General features: G+C 35.3%; 1 protein-coding gene across 2 annotated transcripts in view; it reads right to left on the reverse strand.

Annotated features, from left to right (window-relative positions):
- Positions 1 to 2594: 2594 nt before the first annotated feature.
- The window catches only part of LOC129266774 (pumilio homolog 2-like), a 36654-nt gene continuing 20844 nt past the window's right edge, over positions 2595 to 18404 (reverse strand). For both annotated transcript variants that reach the window (XM_064102240.1, XM_064102233.1), the window contains 8 exons: positions 16076 to 16198; positions 12790 to 13007; positions 12124 to 12399; positions 11214 to 11351; positions 10707 to 10859; positions 9863 to 9957; positions 9217 to 9300; positions 2595 to 8702 (listed from right to left, as the gene is read on the reverse strand). In XM_064102240.1, coding sequence (XP_063958310.1) covers positions 8474 to 8702; positions 9217 to 9300; positions 9863 to 9957; positions 10707 to 10859; positions 11214 to 11351; positions 12124 to 12399; positions 12790 to 13007; positions 16076 to 16198 — 1316 coding nt within the window. In that variant the 3' untranslated portion in view covers positions 2595 to 8473. The remainder of the gene's footprint in view (positions 8703 to 9216; positions 9301 to 9862; positions 9958 to 10706; positions 10860 to 11213; positions 11352 to 12123; positions 12400 to 12789; positions 13008 to 16075; positions 16199 to 18404) is intronic.

Here is an 18404-nt window from a genome sequence, read left to right on the forward strand (position 1 = left end):
ATATCATAGGCCACACACGTACACTGATTGAAATGGGCGATTTATGCAAAAAAAATATGTCATGTGTATATATAATAAACCTATATTATTAGCAATTCCATTCAATGTCAATGACAGACTTTTACATGAAAAAAAATCATAAGAAAATTGCACCCGTATAGACTTTTACAAATAATGAGGCATGTGTGTGTGGGGGGGGGGGGGGGGGCACGATGACCCCCTCAAAGTTTCACATGATTTTTCAGAAACGTAAAAAGAAAATATGTAAATTCCTTGCATGTTAACCCCCTATTATATTTTTTCTCTTATGGTGTAGACTAGAGTCTATGCGCTCTCCTTTTCTGACTTGCTTATATTCTAATTCATTTTAATCTGTTTTGTTTCAGAATACAAGGGATCGCCTTAGACAAGCCAATCGTTTATTGCGGATCCCCCACATCCACTATATATCTACCATCCACTATATATATCTGCTATGTAATGTTATTCACTCTTTATCTTTTTATGTCTCCTGTATTATATATATATTACATTTCCATCTTTTATTTGCTTTTAGATTTGTTTTTAATGATTTTTTTCTATTTATCATGTGTATTCATATGAATGTGTATGTATACAATGCATTGTACGTGTTATTTAAAAGTTTTTTATGAGATGTGAAATAAAACTTGAATTGATGGAATTTAACTGAAAATATGCAAATAATGTTTTTGTGGATAAATTTGCATATTTGAATCCATAATAATAACTTTAAAAAATAATCGTTTTGGGATTTTTTTCTTGAATTTGTAGTTTCTGCTATAAAGAGCTCCCGATGGAAAGAAGTGCTCCTGAAGGGGGAAGTTCACCCTGACAAAAAGCTTGTTGTAAAATACCATAAAAAATAAGAAGATATTGGTGAAGGTTTGGGGAAAATCAATCAAAGATCAAGAAAATTATGTAATATAAAATACATGAATTTCAATTTTTTTCATGGTCCATGATGACTAACATTTTTCTTGCAGGAGATTGAGTGAAATTACTTGTCAGTGGATATACTGAAGGTACAATAAAAAAAAAACAATTTTTGAATTTTTGAGAAAATGATATTTTGTTAGTTTTAATTCACTACACATGGGAAATTGCTTGCATATGATGTCACAAATCAATAAAATCCTAACTTCAAATAAGTTTTTTGATCTTTGATGGATTTTCCTTAAACATTCACCAATATTACTTTTCTGCTAATTTCTCAATAAACTTTTGCCAGGGTTAACTTTCCCTTTAAATTACAAGGATAATTTTAATTGAAGGTTCTCATTAAGATGCAAGGTAAGTGGGACGTCTCATTCAATCATAGACAGAATGGCCAGTATTCTGAAGTCAGGTTTAACTTAGACCATGGTCTAACTCTGCTAAAATTATGGGAAGCCAAAAGTGTCAAAATTTTTATTAAGTTGTATGCATCTTATATTTACTGTGCTCTTTCCTTATTCTTCAATGGTGAAGACAATCATCTATTTATATTTCCTAGACAATTATGAATGATTTGACAGCCAAATGAGCTGGAATATGATATCTCTACTCTTAGCGATTTATTTAGCAATTGGCTATCCATACTTAAACCACAACTTTAAACCTGAGTTTGAGTTAAACCCGACTTCAGAATACGGGCCAATCACTTTAAATGTTAATAGGTTCATGGTGAAACACACACTACTGGGTCACATTGCACGATGGGAACTCTGCCATCCAATAAGCCTGTTCACGGTTGTAAACTGCGCACGAGCAGAAAAAGGTCATTGGAGACAACCATGAAGGTGGCTTTCAAATTCACTGACATAGGCATTATTTGATGATTAATAATAATAATAATAATAATAGTTGGATTTATAAAGCGCTTTTTGCCAGAGGATACAAAGCACTGCTATTATTACCCCGGCTTTAGCTCGAGCTACCATCACCGGCGCTCAGTGCATGCAAGGAATTACTCCTGCCGGGTACCCATTCACCTCACCTGGGTCGAGTGCAGCACAGTGTGGATAAATTTCTTGCTGAAGGAAAATACGCCATGGCTACGATTCAAACACACGACCCTCTGTTTCAAATTATTCATATATTCCTTTCAAAATATTTATCACATCCAAGCTGAAGAGTAATAAATAGAGCCTTCATAATCACTGGTATTTGACAGTAGCCTACACAATAGTCAAATGTACCAAAGGCAGACAATAAAACAGATTTCCAAACTTTATCCCTGATGTACTATTCTAGTCACCTGGTCTATATAATGCCTTTTGTTCTTAGAATTTGAATACTCTACCAGTAAAGCTTACGCAGCATCTACATTTGAAAATGATAGTGCTTATCCTAATGAAAAATCACAAAGGTCATTTGAAAAAAGTTGATCATGAGCTAACCGTGAACTGGCTTATTGTAACTACCATGGCAACAATACCCAACAGCCAATAAGAATCAAGAATTCAAACAGAGTTACCATTAGATGGCAAAATTATCATAATACCTATATTTATGGAACAGGGTCCTGGCAATTGCTCCATATTGCTTCTGCAATCTACAACATGCCAAGAAATTAAATACAGACACAAGTCATGTTCAGATGATTTTTTTAACACACTCTTTTATTACTTTTCTTACATGTTGTACAAAGAGAAAGAAAAAAATGAGTATGTTCCTCGCTTTACAATGTGTACAGCTTATATAAGATACACTCCAATCTGAAGTGCCTACCTACTGGTTGGGGTGACTTAATAATACTGCTAATCACTTTCCCATTCACCAATTCAGTCAAGTTAAGAAACAAAAATCAACAATTGACAATGTACTATGCACAAACAATTTTTTTTTACAATCACCATTCAATAGGCAGGCGCACCAAAAAATAGTGATAATATGCAATGATAGAATAATAAAAATCCATGAAAAAGAGATATTCACATAAAAATATTTAAAACAAGACATTTCTATTTTTCATGCAGGCAATTTTACACAAAATGACATGCACACGATATGGCTTGACCAAACATTGATGAAGGGAAAGAGAATAATAAATCAAGATTGTAAATTCAGAATATCCAAGAAAGAAATTGACTAAATCTATACAAATGAACAAATTTCCATGAGAATTTATCAACTACTATTTTTTCAACATCAATGGTATATGGTTTGATTCCTTCAAGACATTTTATAATTGACAGCTAGAAACTTTCATAGCAAGTCAACCAACCATTTTTGTAAAGCTCACTTTCAGACATTTTCCCCCTTGGATGCTAACTTCTTGTGTCTAATTTTCATTTTTGTTTATTTGACAAGAACAAAGAAATCAGTAATAAAAATCTGCAATCTGCTTTTTTTTTTATCCCAAAAGAAACCTTACATACCAACTTGAAGTAACAATCATAACGATGTATACTTGGAAAGCTGGTTTTCTACAAATGACTTATTTTATTTGTTTCCACAGTTTTGTTTGCTTTCAATTAAACAATCTCAAAAAGCTTGTACCTTAGGACAAAAAAAGTTTACAATCATCTACTTTACAAACGGATGAATACACTCGACTTCGGACCAATACACAAATATCATTCAGAAAAGTACAACATATATAGAGGGCCAATTCTATTTCACAATTTTGTGTACATGAGGAGGGATGTAAAACATAAACATTTGTACAGAAATAAAACAAATAAAGTGTTCTCTGAAATTTACACTTGCTACTGTACAAATGTACACTTTTTTCATAATAGGGAACATTTCCTGTGCTAGTTATCTTTCTTTTGGACAAAATCTACATCAAAATTACAAATCCATATATGGATAAATACATAATACATGATCACACCAAAAAATGCTACCATATTGATATTCTGTTCACAATTCTAAAACTGAAATAAACCAATTCATTTTCTTCTTTTTGAAATAAATTAAAATGGACAAAATACATCACATTCGGCCTTTACACATTCCCCTTTATACACGGGCAACACTTGTAAATTCAAACAAATTATCCAATATAAAATTGCGTGCAGTATAAAATGATCTGAAAAAATTGCAGTAAATTCCCTCGTCATAGAGCGTTTAATAATCATAATTTATGAGAATATACAAAATGCCATGATGAAAGGTGGCCGCTATGACAGACAAATCTGCACAGAACCCTCTACTTACATAATTGCCATCATTTTGGAAAATGAATTGTAATATTCAATAGTATCACGGACTACTGCATTTCCTTTATCTTACATAATTTACATGCTCCATAAGCACAATTCAGTTTCATATTACAAGAGATCTTTAGATTTGGCTCATGGTTGAAGACTTGCACAAAGGAAGAATAAAAAATAATTACAATGCAAAGCTGCTTTCCAGTCTTGTTTTTTTTTTCTTTACAAAAATTTCAAAATGAGGAACGCCAGTAAAAGTTAATCAACTTTCCGGGAAAATAAGACGTTCAAAACCCTAATATTTTCATCAGTTGCGTAATAATCTATATGTACAAGTGGGTCAGTCTCTTTAAATCCAAAATCAGAGTTTCTGTACATTCTCTACACAAATTTCAAGTGAGTCGATAAAGTCTTTGTCTTTTATACAACATTTGTCAAGGGAAGTGTAAACCGGGAGCGAGTATGCCTTTACATTTAATTACAAAATAATTACACAAATGAAAAACTATACTTTGTAATCTGGAAATAAAGTCTTATTTACATATTGACCTCTGTGTGTTGATGTACACGGTCATACATGATGTTAGTCATTTTCGTATCATTTTGGTCTCTAATACTTACACCCTTCAAAAATGGGTTAAGAACATTATTTTCCATCAGAACACTATGCACAGAGCAGCAAGTCATTCTCGTATGAAGAATCACATTTTACCGGTTTCTTTACAATAAAAAAAGGTGTAAGAAAGCTTTTACAATTTGTCCCTTTTTTACATTATGTCACAAGTCCAACATCTTTAGTGGAGATTATGTGCAAGTAATCTTTGTAATTTACAAATTCTATAAACTATTTACTATTTTTTACACCAATGCTTTTATATAAGTTTGCATTTTCTCAATGACTATACTTTCTTTTCTTGAGGGGAATTTTAAAACAGAAAAAAAGTTTTAAAAGCACCATAAAATATTTAAAAGTGAAAAATATGGCAAGGACAAAAAATTTAAGAATTCTAGATCAAGTAAGAGTGTTTTCTTCAAAAAATGATAATAAAAAGAAAGTAAAACCATTTTTTTTTTTACATCATGTTGCGATACCTGTGTTTAAAAAAAAGTATTCCAATTCCATTTTGCTTTAGTTCCTTTCCAAGCAGCCTCCCCGCATGTTAGGTCAAGATATGAACCTGACGGCCAGACGCTAGCCTTCATTCAAACATCCCCAAACACAGGATTTACACAGAGGCATTCCAAACTACCGACTTAGTTCAGCGCACACACCCGATATCTCTCCACAAATTAAGCCTTCAAACCGCAACCAGGGAAGAGCAGAAACCGTTTTGATGATAAGCACATGATTGCAATGGGAGGTTAAACTTTACAATGATCCTATACAATTACGGAGTAAAAAAAAAATAAAATAAAAAGAGAATTTACATGTTACACACGATCTGTACAAATAATTGTTTTCCTTCTGTACGGTGATAATGATGTCCCGTCTTTGATGCAGGGGTAAACATTTTTATACAAGCTGTACGCTGGCCTCGGAAGGTTTTAAATGGGCCTCAATGGAGTTGCTTTATTTTTGCTGTACACGTAGCCAGACTCGGAACAATATTCATATGCTGTACATGTCCAACAAAACCGTATGGTTGATGTATATACACATGCACCGAGCCATAACCCCTCATGCATAAGCATCATACTCATTGGTGTGATCACGGTGTCATCTATTTACAATTCAAACCACTAATTGATGTCTCGGGAGTTACAAGGTAGGTAGGAATTATCATGGTACCATCGTTGGATTCATTAGTTTTTTTCCGACAACATTAGTTCCTTACTAAAACAGAGATTGTTGTTTGAAAAAGTGAGGTATACATTATTTTTTTCCTAGTCTTTGCAGTCCAGGCCTAGAAGAGATATGTACAGGAATCTAACGACCCTTCTGAGATGAATGACTGTGCACTACGGCTCTCTTCTCATTCTGTAAATTTGTACAATCAAGATGCATACAGTTAAGTCTTAGAAAGGAATTTGGTAGGGCACTGGTATGTTTCCTCCAATATTAAATAGAGTCCAGAGAGATAGAGAGGAAAAAAAAATCTTTACAATATGTACTCTGTCTATGTTACAATAATTACAAGAGATACAGCCCGTTTTATCAAGGGCAATATAGCGTTCAAATCATTTTCTCAAAGAGTTAAATTTTCCTACCCATTAGAACCGTATGTTCCTATATTTTTCCTTTCTTTCTTTTTTTTTTCTTTGCCTATCAGAAGGCACACATTGGAAGACATTTCAGAGGGCTTGGTTGGGCAAAAAGCACAAATTTTCCCTAAATCATTTTTTTCACCCTACATTATGTTCACAGGATGTCTTGTACGTACGTACGTATGTGTTTTGCAAAGCAATTATGTCATATTTACATTTCATTTGACTCGATTATCTGCTCTACTGATCGACCTATAGGGCTCACACATGAGATAGAGAGGTTTGGTGTAATCAGGGCCCCGTGACATCAAACGTAGCGAGTGATCATGGGACCGACATCTACAATTGATTCCATAGACTATTGTGAATGATCGATCGCAGAAATCGGCCCCATGATCAATCGCTTCATTTCATCGCACAGGTCCAGGTGATTGGTCACTCACATTTAAAGAGCTAAAAACCGACACAAATTGATCCCGTTATATATCTAATCACCAAACTTACCAAACACCGTGTTATGTGAATCTCATTACACCAAACATAGTTCTCGTAAAAAGGAACCATGCACTAACGCGAGGTCCTTTCACCAAATGTAAAAGCACTTCATATATAAATAGGACTATGGAAAGCTTAATGTGGGGGGAAAGTCAGGTTTAGCAGTGCCAAGATTATGATAAAATGGCAAAAATGTGTGGCTTTTATCATGGTAAGTGTAATGTACATCAGGTTTATATTTCCCATGTTGGCTAAGTGCCTACTTAAACTATTTTAAAAATGCCATTAAATTATCAAGCCAATTTACAATAGAAATACAATAGCTAGATACACCAAGATACATACATATAATGCAAAGTAAAGTACAAAACCCTCAAAAAGGAAAAATAATTAACAAAGAGCAAAGTATTAAATGCCTAAAAATAATGTATATCATACAATTATATGTCATATTCAAACAGACTTCATATTACATTTCCACTTTTAAATTTATACAAATATCAAGAAATTCATGCAATAAATTTTCATAATGCTAAATATGTATCATGCTAAATACAATTTTCACAGAAGAAATACAAACACAAATTCTGCTAGTCCATCCACCAATAATGTGAGATTTTAACTCTCATACTAAGCTACTACATTCTGATATTCAAGGAATATGTATGTATATATATATAATATGTAATCAAAAACACAACAGAGTCCACCGCAAAATATTGAAATTTCAAAGACTACATGACTACTGTGGACGTTCATACCATGGTCCCTAAACTAACAGCTAGGTTCAATCCAGGAAAATGGCTCCAGTAGAGAAAAGCTTTCTTAAAAGTTGAAACATTGACATATTTTCTCCTTATTTTCAAACGTTTTGACACTAAAATTGCATGCATTCTAGACTAGTATAGTTGAGCAGAATTTGAAGGCAGAGGGCAGGGTACTTGGATGGTATAAATGACCTTCAAGAAACCCAATATCCGCTCAGCAGTACCATGGGTCACCATCGGGTCAGATATATATCACTCCATTCATTCCACATCGATGAGAGTACTTTATTCGCATCTTATTGATTAATATCAATTTCATTTCTCCTACTCTCGTTAAATCACAAAGGATTCACCTTTTTAAAAAAATCAATACATTGATGTAATATCAATCATTTGTGATCCTACCCTTTGCCCGCAGTTACTAGCATTTAAGGTTATTTTTTTCTTTTTAATAATGTTTTTTTTTCTCAACTTCAAAGTGCAAAACACACCATTGCTCATATGCTCAAGAACGAGACAAATGTTTGTAATGGGGCAAACAGTCTACAAGCATCCTCTATTTTGAAGGGTTCTGAGAATAAAGATATTTGTTTTTTTATTTGTCTCTACAGATGTTTTATACAAATCTGATATCACGAAGAATAATATATTTACATAAATTTTGGGGAAAACATATCCAGCAGGAGTAAATGAGTAATCTGAGGTATTTCATAATCGCTGATTCCAACAAAATATAGATGAATTTTAATTGATGAAACGGACAAGGGAAAATAATAATGGAATTACTTCACGGCATTGAACTCTGATAAACAATTGTCTCGTCCCTGGCATAGCAACGGCGGGTACCTACAAGGTACCATTGGTTGGTCCACCGATGGGTCCCAAGTCGTTGCTCTTCATGAAGAACTTCTCAAGCTTGGCCAAGATGTGTTTGCCGTAGGTGTACTTGCGCAGCGAGGCCACGTACGGACGGATCTTGTGCATGAGGACCTTGCGCTGGTTGGGCTCGGATACATCGATCATTTTCTGCACAACGTAGTTGGCATACTGGTCTTTCATCATGGTGTAGAGGGCACTGTTAAAATAAAACACATTAAATACATGATTGGCATTTTGTTTCACCACATGACTTTCATTGAAATAAATAGACAAGTAGCATTAAACCGGTTAAACAAGGGTTGGTTCAAACTTAAAATACTTCCAGACCAACTTGGGTTTCATCAAAGATTTGTTTCATTGTTATCTGTGACATCTGGTATTCAACCTAAAATGGGGGGGGGGGGTTATGTGGAATTATACAAATCAGTAGAAGCATGAAAATCACTAAAATAAAATAGTATCTGAAATTTATGTGAATATTAAGACTGCAATGCAAGAATATAGACCAGCTACAAGTTGAAAATCACAGACACAGATTACCATACGCTGGATAATTACTTGTAAAAAGATCCATCAACCGAACAAAATGCCATGAATATTTTGCTAATTTCTTGGCAATTGATTACTGTCTTCCGTAATAGTATGGCACATATTTATCAAAGAATGTTGCCAAATCAACTGGAGTTGACGTCTATTTATCTGTGGCTTACCCGTCATTGTAGGAGCAGACTTCATCGATGAGTAGCGCCCTCTCAGGTCGTGAAGAGTGAGTGATGCACTTCTCAACCACGTTACTATGGAAACAGAAAAACAAAGAATCATTCAAATAAAACTACATGTATACTGAATCCTCCGAAATGGACATTTAAATATCAATGATGCGACAGAGGCAAAGAGTTTGTCCAGGTTATTCCTCCGGACAATCCTGCTTCTTTCGGGTACAGAATCCTCCACCAAACAAACGAGTCTAAATTATGCAAGCATACTTCATTAAGCGTGCAAGTTGTGCCTACCCACACTTGAATCAAGTATTTATAATTCTGACAATGAATGTCAATTTAGAGCTCAACGGCATCACATTGTGTAAATGTTAAGAATAAATCTTGAATATCGTTTTTACTGAAACTTTCCTTACACAAACAGTACTTTTTATACAACTATTCTAATACATTCATTGATAGTAATATTACAAGACAACTTACGTCTGATACTAATTCCATAAAATTTACAGCTCGGTTCAAGACTTCATTGTTTCGTTGCCATGAATGCAAATCAGGTAACTATGGATGTTGGTTATAATACTCAACATTATCATTACTATCAGATTAAAAGTGCTTTCTTGAGATCATCCCTTACCTGGCAAACTTGTGCTGACTAAGAACAAGGACCTTGCCTCTCATCTCTGAAACAATCTTACTCTTATCTTCAGGTCTACCATGTTCCAACACATGCTGTAAAACAAACAAACATACATACACAGGGCATTTACAAACCTATTACAGGCTAGCTGTCGGACTAGAAATGAAGGAATGAGGGGAAAAAAAAGAAGGGATAGGAAGGAGAGAAAGGGAGGGCGTTTCTTAGAATTGAAAAATGAGTATATCCACCAGAATAGGTACATAACAACCATGTCGTGTGGTCCAGTGGTTAGAGCATTGGACTCATAATCGCAAGGTTGTGAGTTCGAATACCCACTCTGCCATTGTCTCCACTTTGATAAAAAGGCCTGAGAGTAAGATCTGTCTATAAGGTCAGTCATTATCACTAATTAACCTAGACGTAAAATGTTTCCTAGGTAATTGGTTATATACCAGCTTGGCGTTTACCAGCAAAATGCTGTCCGGCCGAGTTCCTACGGGAGTTACCATAAACAGAAACAGTTTTCTCTCACTTTCCTTTTTTTTTTAAATTAGGAATGCCTATTTCTGTGGAGGTCTCCATGAATAGTAAAAGAACATGACAGGAGAAAAAAAAATACATATTTTCAGAGGACTACTTTTCACAACTTACTGCCTAATTCTTCAAAATTGGATAAGCTTTAACATTGAGAATGAATGGTGATTTTTCAGGGCTCTTTTGAGCAATTTTTTTTTTTTTTTTTTTGCGGGGGAGGATTACCCCAAGCCCTGTGTAATTTTTCCTCTAAAACATGATGAACTAGTGAAAGTGATACGTCACTTTTCTTGCATTGCAACCTCACCTGAATGACATAGTTGCCATACTGGTCCTGTACAAGGCTCTCTGTCTGTTGATGAAGTTCGTCGAGAAGAGGTTTGGTCTGTTCAACGATGCAGTGCTCCAAGATACGCTGGATCACGCGGCAGCCATAGGGGTGTGTTGACAGTGAATACACCTGAATAATAAAAAAAAATACTCTGATCACAAACTGCAAATATCTCGCTGAATAAGTTTAAAGCATGGTATGAAAAAAAAATAGAACATGAGACCAAAGGAAGGGGGTTATAACTGTGTTTTGACAAAATAATGTTCAGCTGCTGTGTATTAGTTATCGCAAAAACGACAGAGGAAAGAGAGGATGACTTGAGATTGAAGGCATAAAACATAAAAATTAGAAATCATGGAATGACTTATGACATCAGTGAAGATGCCATTATTGGTTCCAGCAAAACAGATGCTCCGCAGCGACATTGTTCAATTAATTTAATTCTGAAATTTCTTTTTCTACCCTAAACTCGTTGACACTTACCTGTCCCCTGAAGGCATCTACAATGAACTGGAGCGCCTGAGGTTCTACGCACTCGATACACTTCTGTACGACATGGTTGCCATTCTGATCCTTGACACACTTGAGAACATGACCGTCGAGCTCCTTCACCATCTCAACCTGACAAAGACCAACATAACCATTTATAAGATTGATTACATATATATATATAAGGATCGCACCTTTAATATCATTAGGCCTAGAACAAATACCCTTTTTGCCATTCCATTGTTCGACAAGGTAAACAATCTAACAGTTCATGCAATCAAGATTCCAAGGGCCCGTCTTATAAAGAGTTGCAATTTTTCGATCAATTGTAACTATGGAAAGCCAGCAAAGTAAACATATGTAATGCATGTTTGTTCAAAAAAATTCTAGATATGAATGTATATCCAGAAATTAATTGATTTCTTGACAATTTGGTGTGATCTCCTTTGTTGACAAAGGATATTTTGCAAATTTCCTGAAGAAAAAAATTATGACACTGATGGATTTCCATAGAGTTACGATTGACGATTGATTGGATCAAAGGTAACTCTTTGTAAGACGGGGCTCTGGATTATCAGAAATCACAAAAAAGTTGAGTTATCACATGACCTACCAGTGGTGACACATAATAAGCGAGCTCACTCAGTCAAGTGTCCCAGTAAAGTGCCTATAAGTGCACAACACTTGAAAGAGTCGCAACGTTGGGAATTCATTTAATTTTAGCATGAAAATTCATTCATGCTCTACTTTTGTACTGAATAATGGTGAGCCATTCATATTGAAATTGGTGAAGATCAAAAATTTGTAAGTGGGCGGGGAACTTAAGAAGTGGACTGACTTCCTGTGACAAGTAGCACTGACCAAAAGGCAGTGATTCTTGACAAGATAGTAGAGCTTGAATTACCTGTAGTTCAGGTGGGATAGACTCCAGGGCTTTCTGGATCACCCTACACCCATACATCTGAAGGGCGAGGGGTAACACATGGCCCCTGATACGCTGCGCAAGAGCCTGCTTCTGCTCAGGGAGACCAAACTCAAAGAACTTCTGGATGACGTAGTTGCCAAACACATCGGTCATCAGGCTGTAGGCAGCACCCAAGATTTCACTGAAGACCATCTGACGTTCAGTTGGAGTGGCACGCTCCAGCTTCTGCTGGATGAAGCGGGATCCGTGTTGATCCTGTGAATGCAAGCAGTGGAAATATTGCACTTGGAAGTCTTTACCATTCACGTTTCAAAATCGTAGTATTACTCAAGGTTCATTTGCACCACGTGTAAACGCAATAGATAAGAGCAAATTGAACAAAAACTTTGATAAAAATGATGCACATGGCCCCTTATCATTGACCTTTTGACCCCTTCATCCTTGTAAACACACATGTGGTATTACCCAAGGATCATTTATACCAAGAGGGATCACAACTGATGCAGAAATGAAGAGCAAGTTTAACAAAAACCTGAACATTTTTGTAACATACTAACAGAACAACAGACTAAAGGGAATAGTGATTACGAGGTCTCTGTCGAACGTCATTCAGGTGAGACATTTCAAACCGAAGTCTGACCTTACCTGAGAGAACTCCACGATGTGGCTGACGAGGTCGCGGAGCTGCAGATTTGGGAAGCGATTGTTGCGGAAGTCCTCCAGGAGTCTACTGCGACCAGGCGCACTCTTCTCCATGTAGGCGGTGCTGCGAAGGCTGCGGGGAGGGAACAGGGTGTTGGAGCCCCATCCCGATCCACTGGTACTAGAGGACGTTGATCCACTCCTGTATTTTACTTCCCCACCTAGTTAGGTATACAAGCATCATAGCACAGCCAATCAGACCCTCAACTTATACATTTCTCAATATTCTTTCTTCAAAAAAAGAGTGAATTGTGAAGAAACTAGATGGATTTTCTTGAATGCATGCAGGCAAAAATTATGGCTTCGGCATTGCCAGATCAAGGCTAAATTACACACCCAACTTCTAGAAATATTCAAAAAAAGACCTTTGACCTTAATACCCCAAACTAATCAGTCATTCCTGTACACACTTGGACCAAGTTTGAACTTAGACCATTCAACAGGTCTTCAGTTATCCTGATTCAAACATGGGATAAGCAGCCAGGCTAAAAATTTCACATGCTTGTTAACCCTAATTCTCCCGGGGGGGGGGGGGGCCATAATGGCCCCCCCCCTCGACAATTTTCGCGATATATCTGCTGCGCAAAATTTTTTGAGACCAAATTTGTGACACCCGGGTACACGGTTACGACATTACGCAACATTATGTAAGTGCATGTCAGACCCAAAATTGCTCATAAACGTGATTTCATGTACAAATCCAATGCAAATTGTGTATTTAGCCAAAATTCATAAATGTATCATTATTTCTACTTTTACTGATTAAACTTAATTAATTTTGCCTTGTTTATGGTCAGAATTAAGTCTGGAACGATTTCCATTGAAAAAACAATAAAAGACAAAAAGTAAAAAAACAAGGAAATACATAAGAAATTCATAAAACAATAAAATACATAAGAAATTGATTTCCAAACCGAAGTTTTTTTCATTGCGATTGTTAAGAATGCTACAAAGAATATTTTTACCAAAAATTAGCATTCTAGGAGCTTTATTTAGTGAATTAGAGCAAAAAGTATGATTTATGCATAAATTAGCATAATTAATTCATATAAAATAAAATCTCATTATTTTGGAAAATTTTACCATACAGCCTTGTAGATTACATCGCAAACTACCAGCGTGCAAATTTTTGCGTCGCTCGCTCGATCGGCAGCCGAGATCTTAGGGGGGGGCCATAATGGCCCCCCCCCGGGAATGACAAGAATCAAAATACCCCGGGAGAGTGAGGGTTAAAGTGCCCGGCAATTGACAAAGCATGGGGAAATTGAATAAATACGAAATTTGCAAAAGGCCAATTGACTTGCATAATATAATCCGTCTGTCATGAGCGCCCGTCGGACTAATGCGATAAAAGTTCGGACAGCACGATTTTGACCAAACTTGTGATGGATAAATACTTCAATTCTTCACAGTTCTAGTTTCCAACAATCCCAATTCCTAGACTCTTAGCAGGTCTCTTGACTGCTAAACCAAAATGAATAACCTCTGTGGAGTTACATGTTTCAAAGTGAACACGCGCAGTTTACTTCTGGTTGGTTAGTCTACTAAGTATTGCTCTTATATAGACCTCCAGACATGCCGGCGTCTATTACATAACACCCCCTGGCATGCAGCCGAGTGAAAGACTTGAATCTCTTCTCTGTTTTTAGATTAGCCCTGATTTCCCCATGATTTGTCAATGTAAGGTCGCTTTAATAACACAGGGCTGCCTTTCTATGTCTGCCATGTACAAGCAATTCCCTAAGTCGAAAAAAGTTATGCATGTGTCGTGCACGAGCACAATATCAAACATAAATGAACATGCATACTTTTCAAGAAATACTGGAAGACCTGTAAATTCCACATGCATAAAATGTTCAAATATCAGAAGCCTTATCACAAAACCCTGTGATTCATTTATAGGCTCTCTTGAGTAGTTATATCCTATGTGTAAATATTGATTTAATATGCCTCATGCATTGAATGAAATTGTTCATTAAAAAAAATCAAGCAGGAGTGTAGATTTCCCCACCGGCAGCTTAAACATCACATACAAAGCTTCATTATAATTTAATTTGCATGGTTTGAATTCATTAAGTTCTAAAGAAAAATGTTAAAATGGTATAAACAAAACAAAACAGAACAAAACATACTTGGTCATTTCAGATATAAAGAAATACTTAGAAGTCAACTTATAAATCACATTCAAAGAAGATTAAAAGTTAATCATATTCAAACATCTTGTGCAATTAAACAAATTCATGTTAATACAAAAAACAGTAGCACTCTATCGGATTAAAAGCTACAAAGAACACAACACTGCAAAATTGGTTACACATGTGAAGATAATAAAATTGAATTAATCCATAAGTATTTTCACTTCAAATAACACATTAAAAAAAACCTCAATTGCACTTTAATCTAGAATATGATGGTCAAAAGGGGCATCCCTGGAGACATATGGAAAGACTCCAGATTACAGTACCACTGTCATACAAGGGACCAAGGATAGGCTCAATTTGGAGAAATGTCAATCATCTTTGAAGAGCGACAGACAGGAATAATAGCATCACTTTTTTTGAAACACAGCTAAATTAGTTTGAAGTATGTTTCTATGGGTAGTGGCTCCCTTTTTTTTAGCAAATATGTAATCTTTGCTGCTGGAAAATGGTTCTATAAAATAAGACATTAAAAAGTTATGCTTTTGGTCTGAAAATATGTCAATTGAGGGCTTGTATGTCAGAAGCTATAGAGTTTCTGTAACCACTAGCATTCACTCAAGCCACTAAATTTTCTTTTTTTTTCTGAATTGTTCAAATTTATGCCCATGCTTCCCAAAATAATTGACTGACAATATGATTTCAATTGCTTCATCTACCCTTCTTTTTATAAGAGTTGTGAGTTTGAGAGACACAACACACGCGAACGAAAGCAACATCTTGTACATTAATACCGAACTGGTCTCATTTTCGAAATATGTTATACTCTGTAGATGATGCATTTCATTCCAGAACATAGCACACGTTATAACAAGAAGGGAGATGATGGACTGCTTCAGAGCCAGAGGGAAAAGCAAATGCAAGGGACTCGATGCTGTATCGGAATGGTGTTATAGGAATGGGGGCGGGGGGCAAGGAAGGGAAGGGGGTGTGGGGGGGATGGAAGACGGGTTGTGGGGGTGGTGGTAGTGGGGCAACTGGATGGGATACAATCTGTACAGGAGGGAGTAGATAGGGAAAAGTTTGCTTGCCTGGGGATGGAACCGAGTATGACATTTGGTCCATACTGAATGGTGCGTTGGTGCCCAGTGCTCGGTTGCCCCACTCATTCTTTTGCCTGGACCACGTAGCGCCGGGTCCTGTTAGTAGATTATCTGAAAACAGCAAATGATCAACGTTTTTTTTTTCTACTCCTTTGTCTTGTCTTGCTAGCTGGTGTTACCTTGTGGCCCTATCCCTTCAATACACCATATATACTTCAGAGGAAACCAAAGTGAAATTCATAACAATGTACAATACAAGTGGATCGCCTCTGGCTGTCTCGCCTGCATTGCACGATTCAATATAGCAACAGAGCCGACTTCGAAAACTCTGACGAATAATTTTTTCACAAAAAGAAAAAAAAATCCATCTATTTGAAAATAAAACAGTGAGTTCATTGACCTCAAATGACCCTTATCTTATTGTCATAATTTTGGGAAAAGTTTACATAACCGATATTTTGAAAAGCATCGGTGTGTATCAAGTTGATCCTTCTGAAAGATATATGGTGCATAGAATAGGATTGTTTCTTTCTTCAACTCTCTTTTAGCAAAGACCTAACAAACACCCCAAAAATACAACACTCAAAAAGAACTTTTGCAATGAGGCATAATCCTGTGTAAACAACCATAAGAATATATTCAAAGTATAATAACAAGTCAGTGCTAACAAGCTCAAATAGACATTTATTCATCTTCATAAATTTGACTCAATAGCATTGGCACAAAAATCATTTATCTATTGCATAATAGTAATTTTTCATTTGGAATCACATCAAGAATGAAGTATTTAAAAATAATTATGGATTGTTTTGTCCAAGATAGCTGCCTATTACAGCAAAATCATTTAATTTAGATAAAATCCGGCAAGCCTCGTGATATTGAAATGCAGAATTATCTTCTTTTTTCTTTAAAAAATGTTTTAATTAGTTTTAATATCTTTGAACATCTTTGGACACAAATTGACATTTTAAAATAATCGGTTTGCACAGGATTAAGAAAAGGTGAAGAAAAAAATTGTACTGAATACTATAAATTGGATGAATGAGTGTTGTTAGAATGAACTATGTAATCATAAACAACTTCAACAACAAAATAACTGGTGTCAGTATTTCAATTGAGAGGGCCACACACTTCTTCTATGGAAAAACAGTAAATGATGCTAAAAAAAGAGTAGAGAATGAAATAGATCTTCAAGCTTGTAAGAGAGAACTCAAATAAATTCCCTTTCAGCTAAAATATTAATAAAATAACAATAAGGCAACAACAACAAAAATCTTTCTCTTGAAAATAATTTCTATTGCTCTCTTTCCAATTTATTTATCTAAGATTTTAATTTTCTTGATCTGTGAATGAATCTTTATATTGTTACCTTTCTTTATCTAATTTTTCATTTATTTTTCTACCACATTATATAAAATTTAGCAAAATATAGTTTAAACTGACATATCATACATTAAAAATAGTTAATGTATAGTCAACTTGAGTAATTACAATACGGTAATGGTAAATTCAAATTTGTCAACCTTCTACCAAACTAAAATTTCAACTGTGTCGTTTATTTACAATGTGTTTGTTTCTTGTTTTGGATCTCCAAATTTAAGAATGCATGAGTTCCAAGTTGGTACAACACAAGCCAGATTCACTTGGTCCTCTGTGGATACTTAGCGACCCATTTTTTGAGCTTTCTCTCAGAGAAAATAGAAGCAATAAAGCAAAAAAAAAAACACATAACACCACAACAAACCACGCATAAAGAAAACTTACCAAAGTCGGCTGTGGTATCAGGATATGCAAGAAAAGTAAAATAAATGAATCTAATTTAATTTCACATAACAGGTGAACAAATTCAAAGTGTGTTTCTGTTTGATTTACAATTTTAGATTTATGAAACAGCCATTTTGGGGTGAATAGATTTGATCCAAAGCTAAGTTGGAGTTATGGTATAGAAATCTTATTTTGATAGGAAATGGATGGAAGCAATCCGGAAGTGTTCTTAAAATGCCAGAATGCTTATTTAGAACAATGTTAAATTAAAATAATTCAGGCTCGCTTGAAATTAAATTCATTTCATTACCACATGCTTTTCCTTGTGTAGCTAACACAGGAAACAACAAGTGAGACCACACTAGAAGCAGAAGGGCATTTTTCAGCAATTTTTCTGATATTCATTTGCTAATTAATTACTCTGTAATTATACATGTTCCTGAAAATTGTTTAGCAGATATATTTCATTTACTTAATTTTTTCATAATCGTGTGTAAATTTTGTTCAATCCTTGAAAAATGTAATTTCCGGCGTTATCAGTAGGGGAGTTTAT

Source organism: Lytechinus pictus, chromosome 1 (genome assembly GCF_037042905.1).
Source record: "Lytechinus pictus isolate F3 Inbred chromosome 1, Lp3.0, whole genome shotgun sequence".
NCBI classification, from domain to species: domain Eukaryota; kingdom Metazoa; phylum Echinodermata; class Echinoidea; order Temnopleuroida; family Toxopneustidae; genus Lytechinus; species Lytechinus pictus.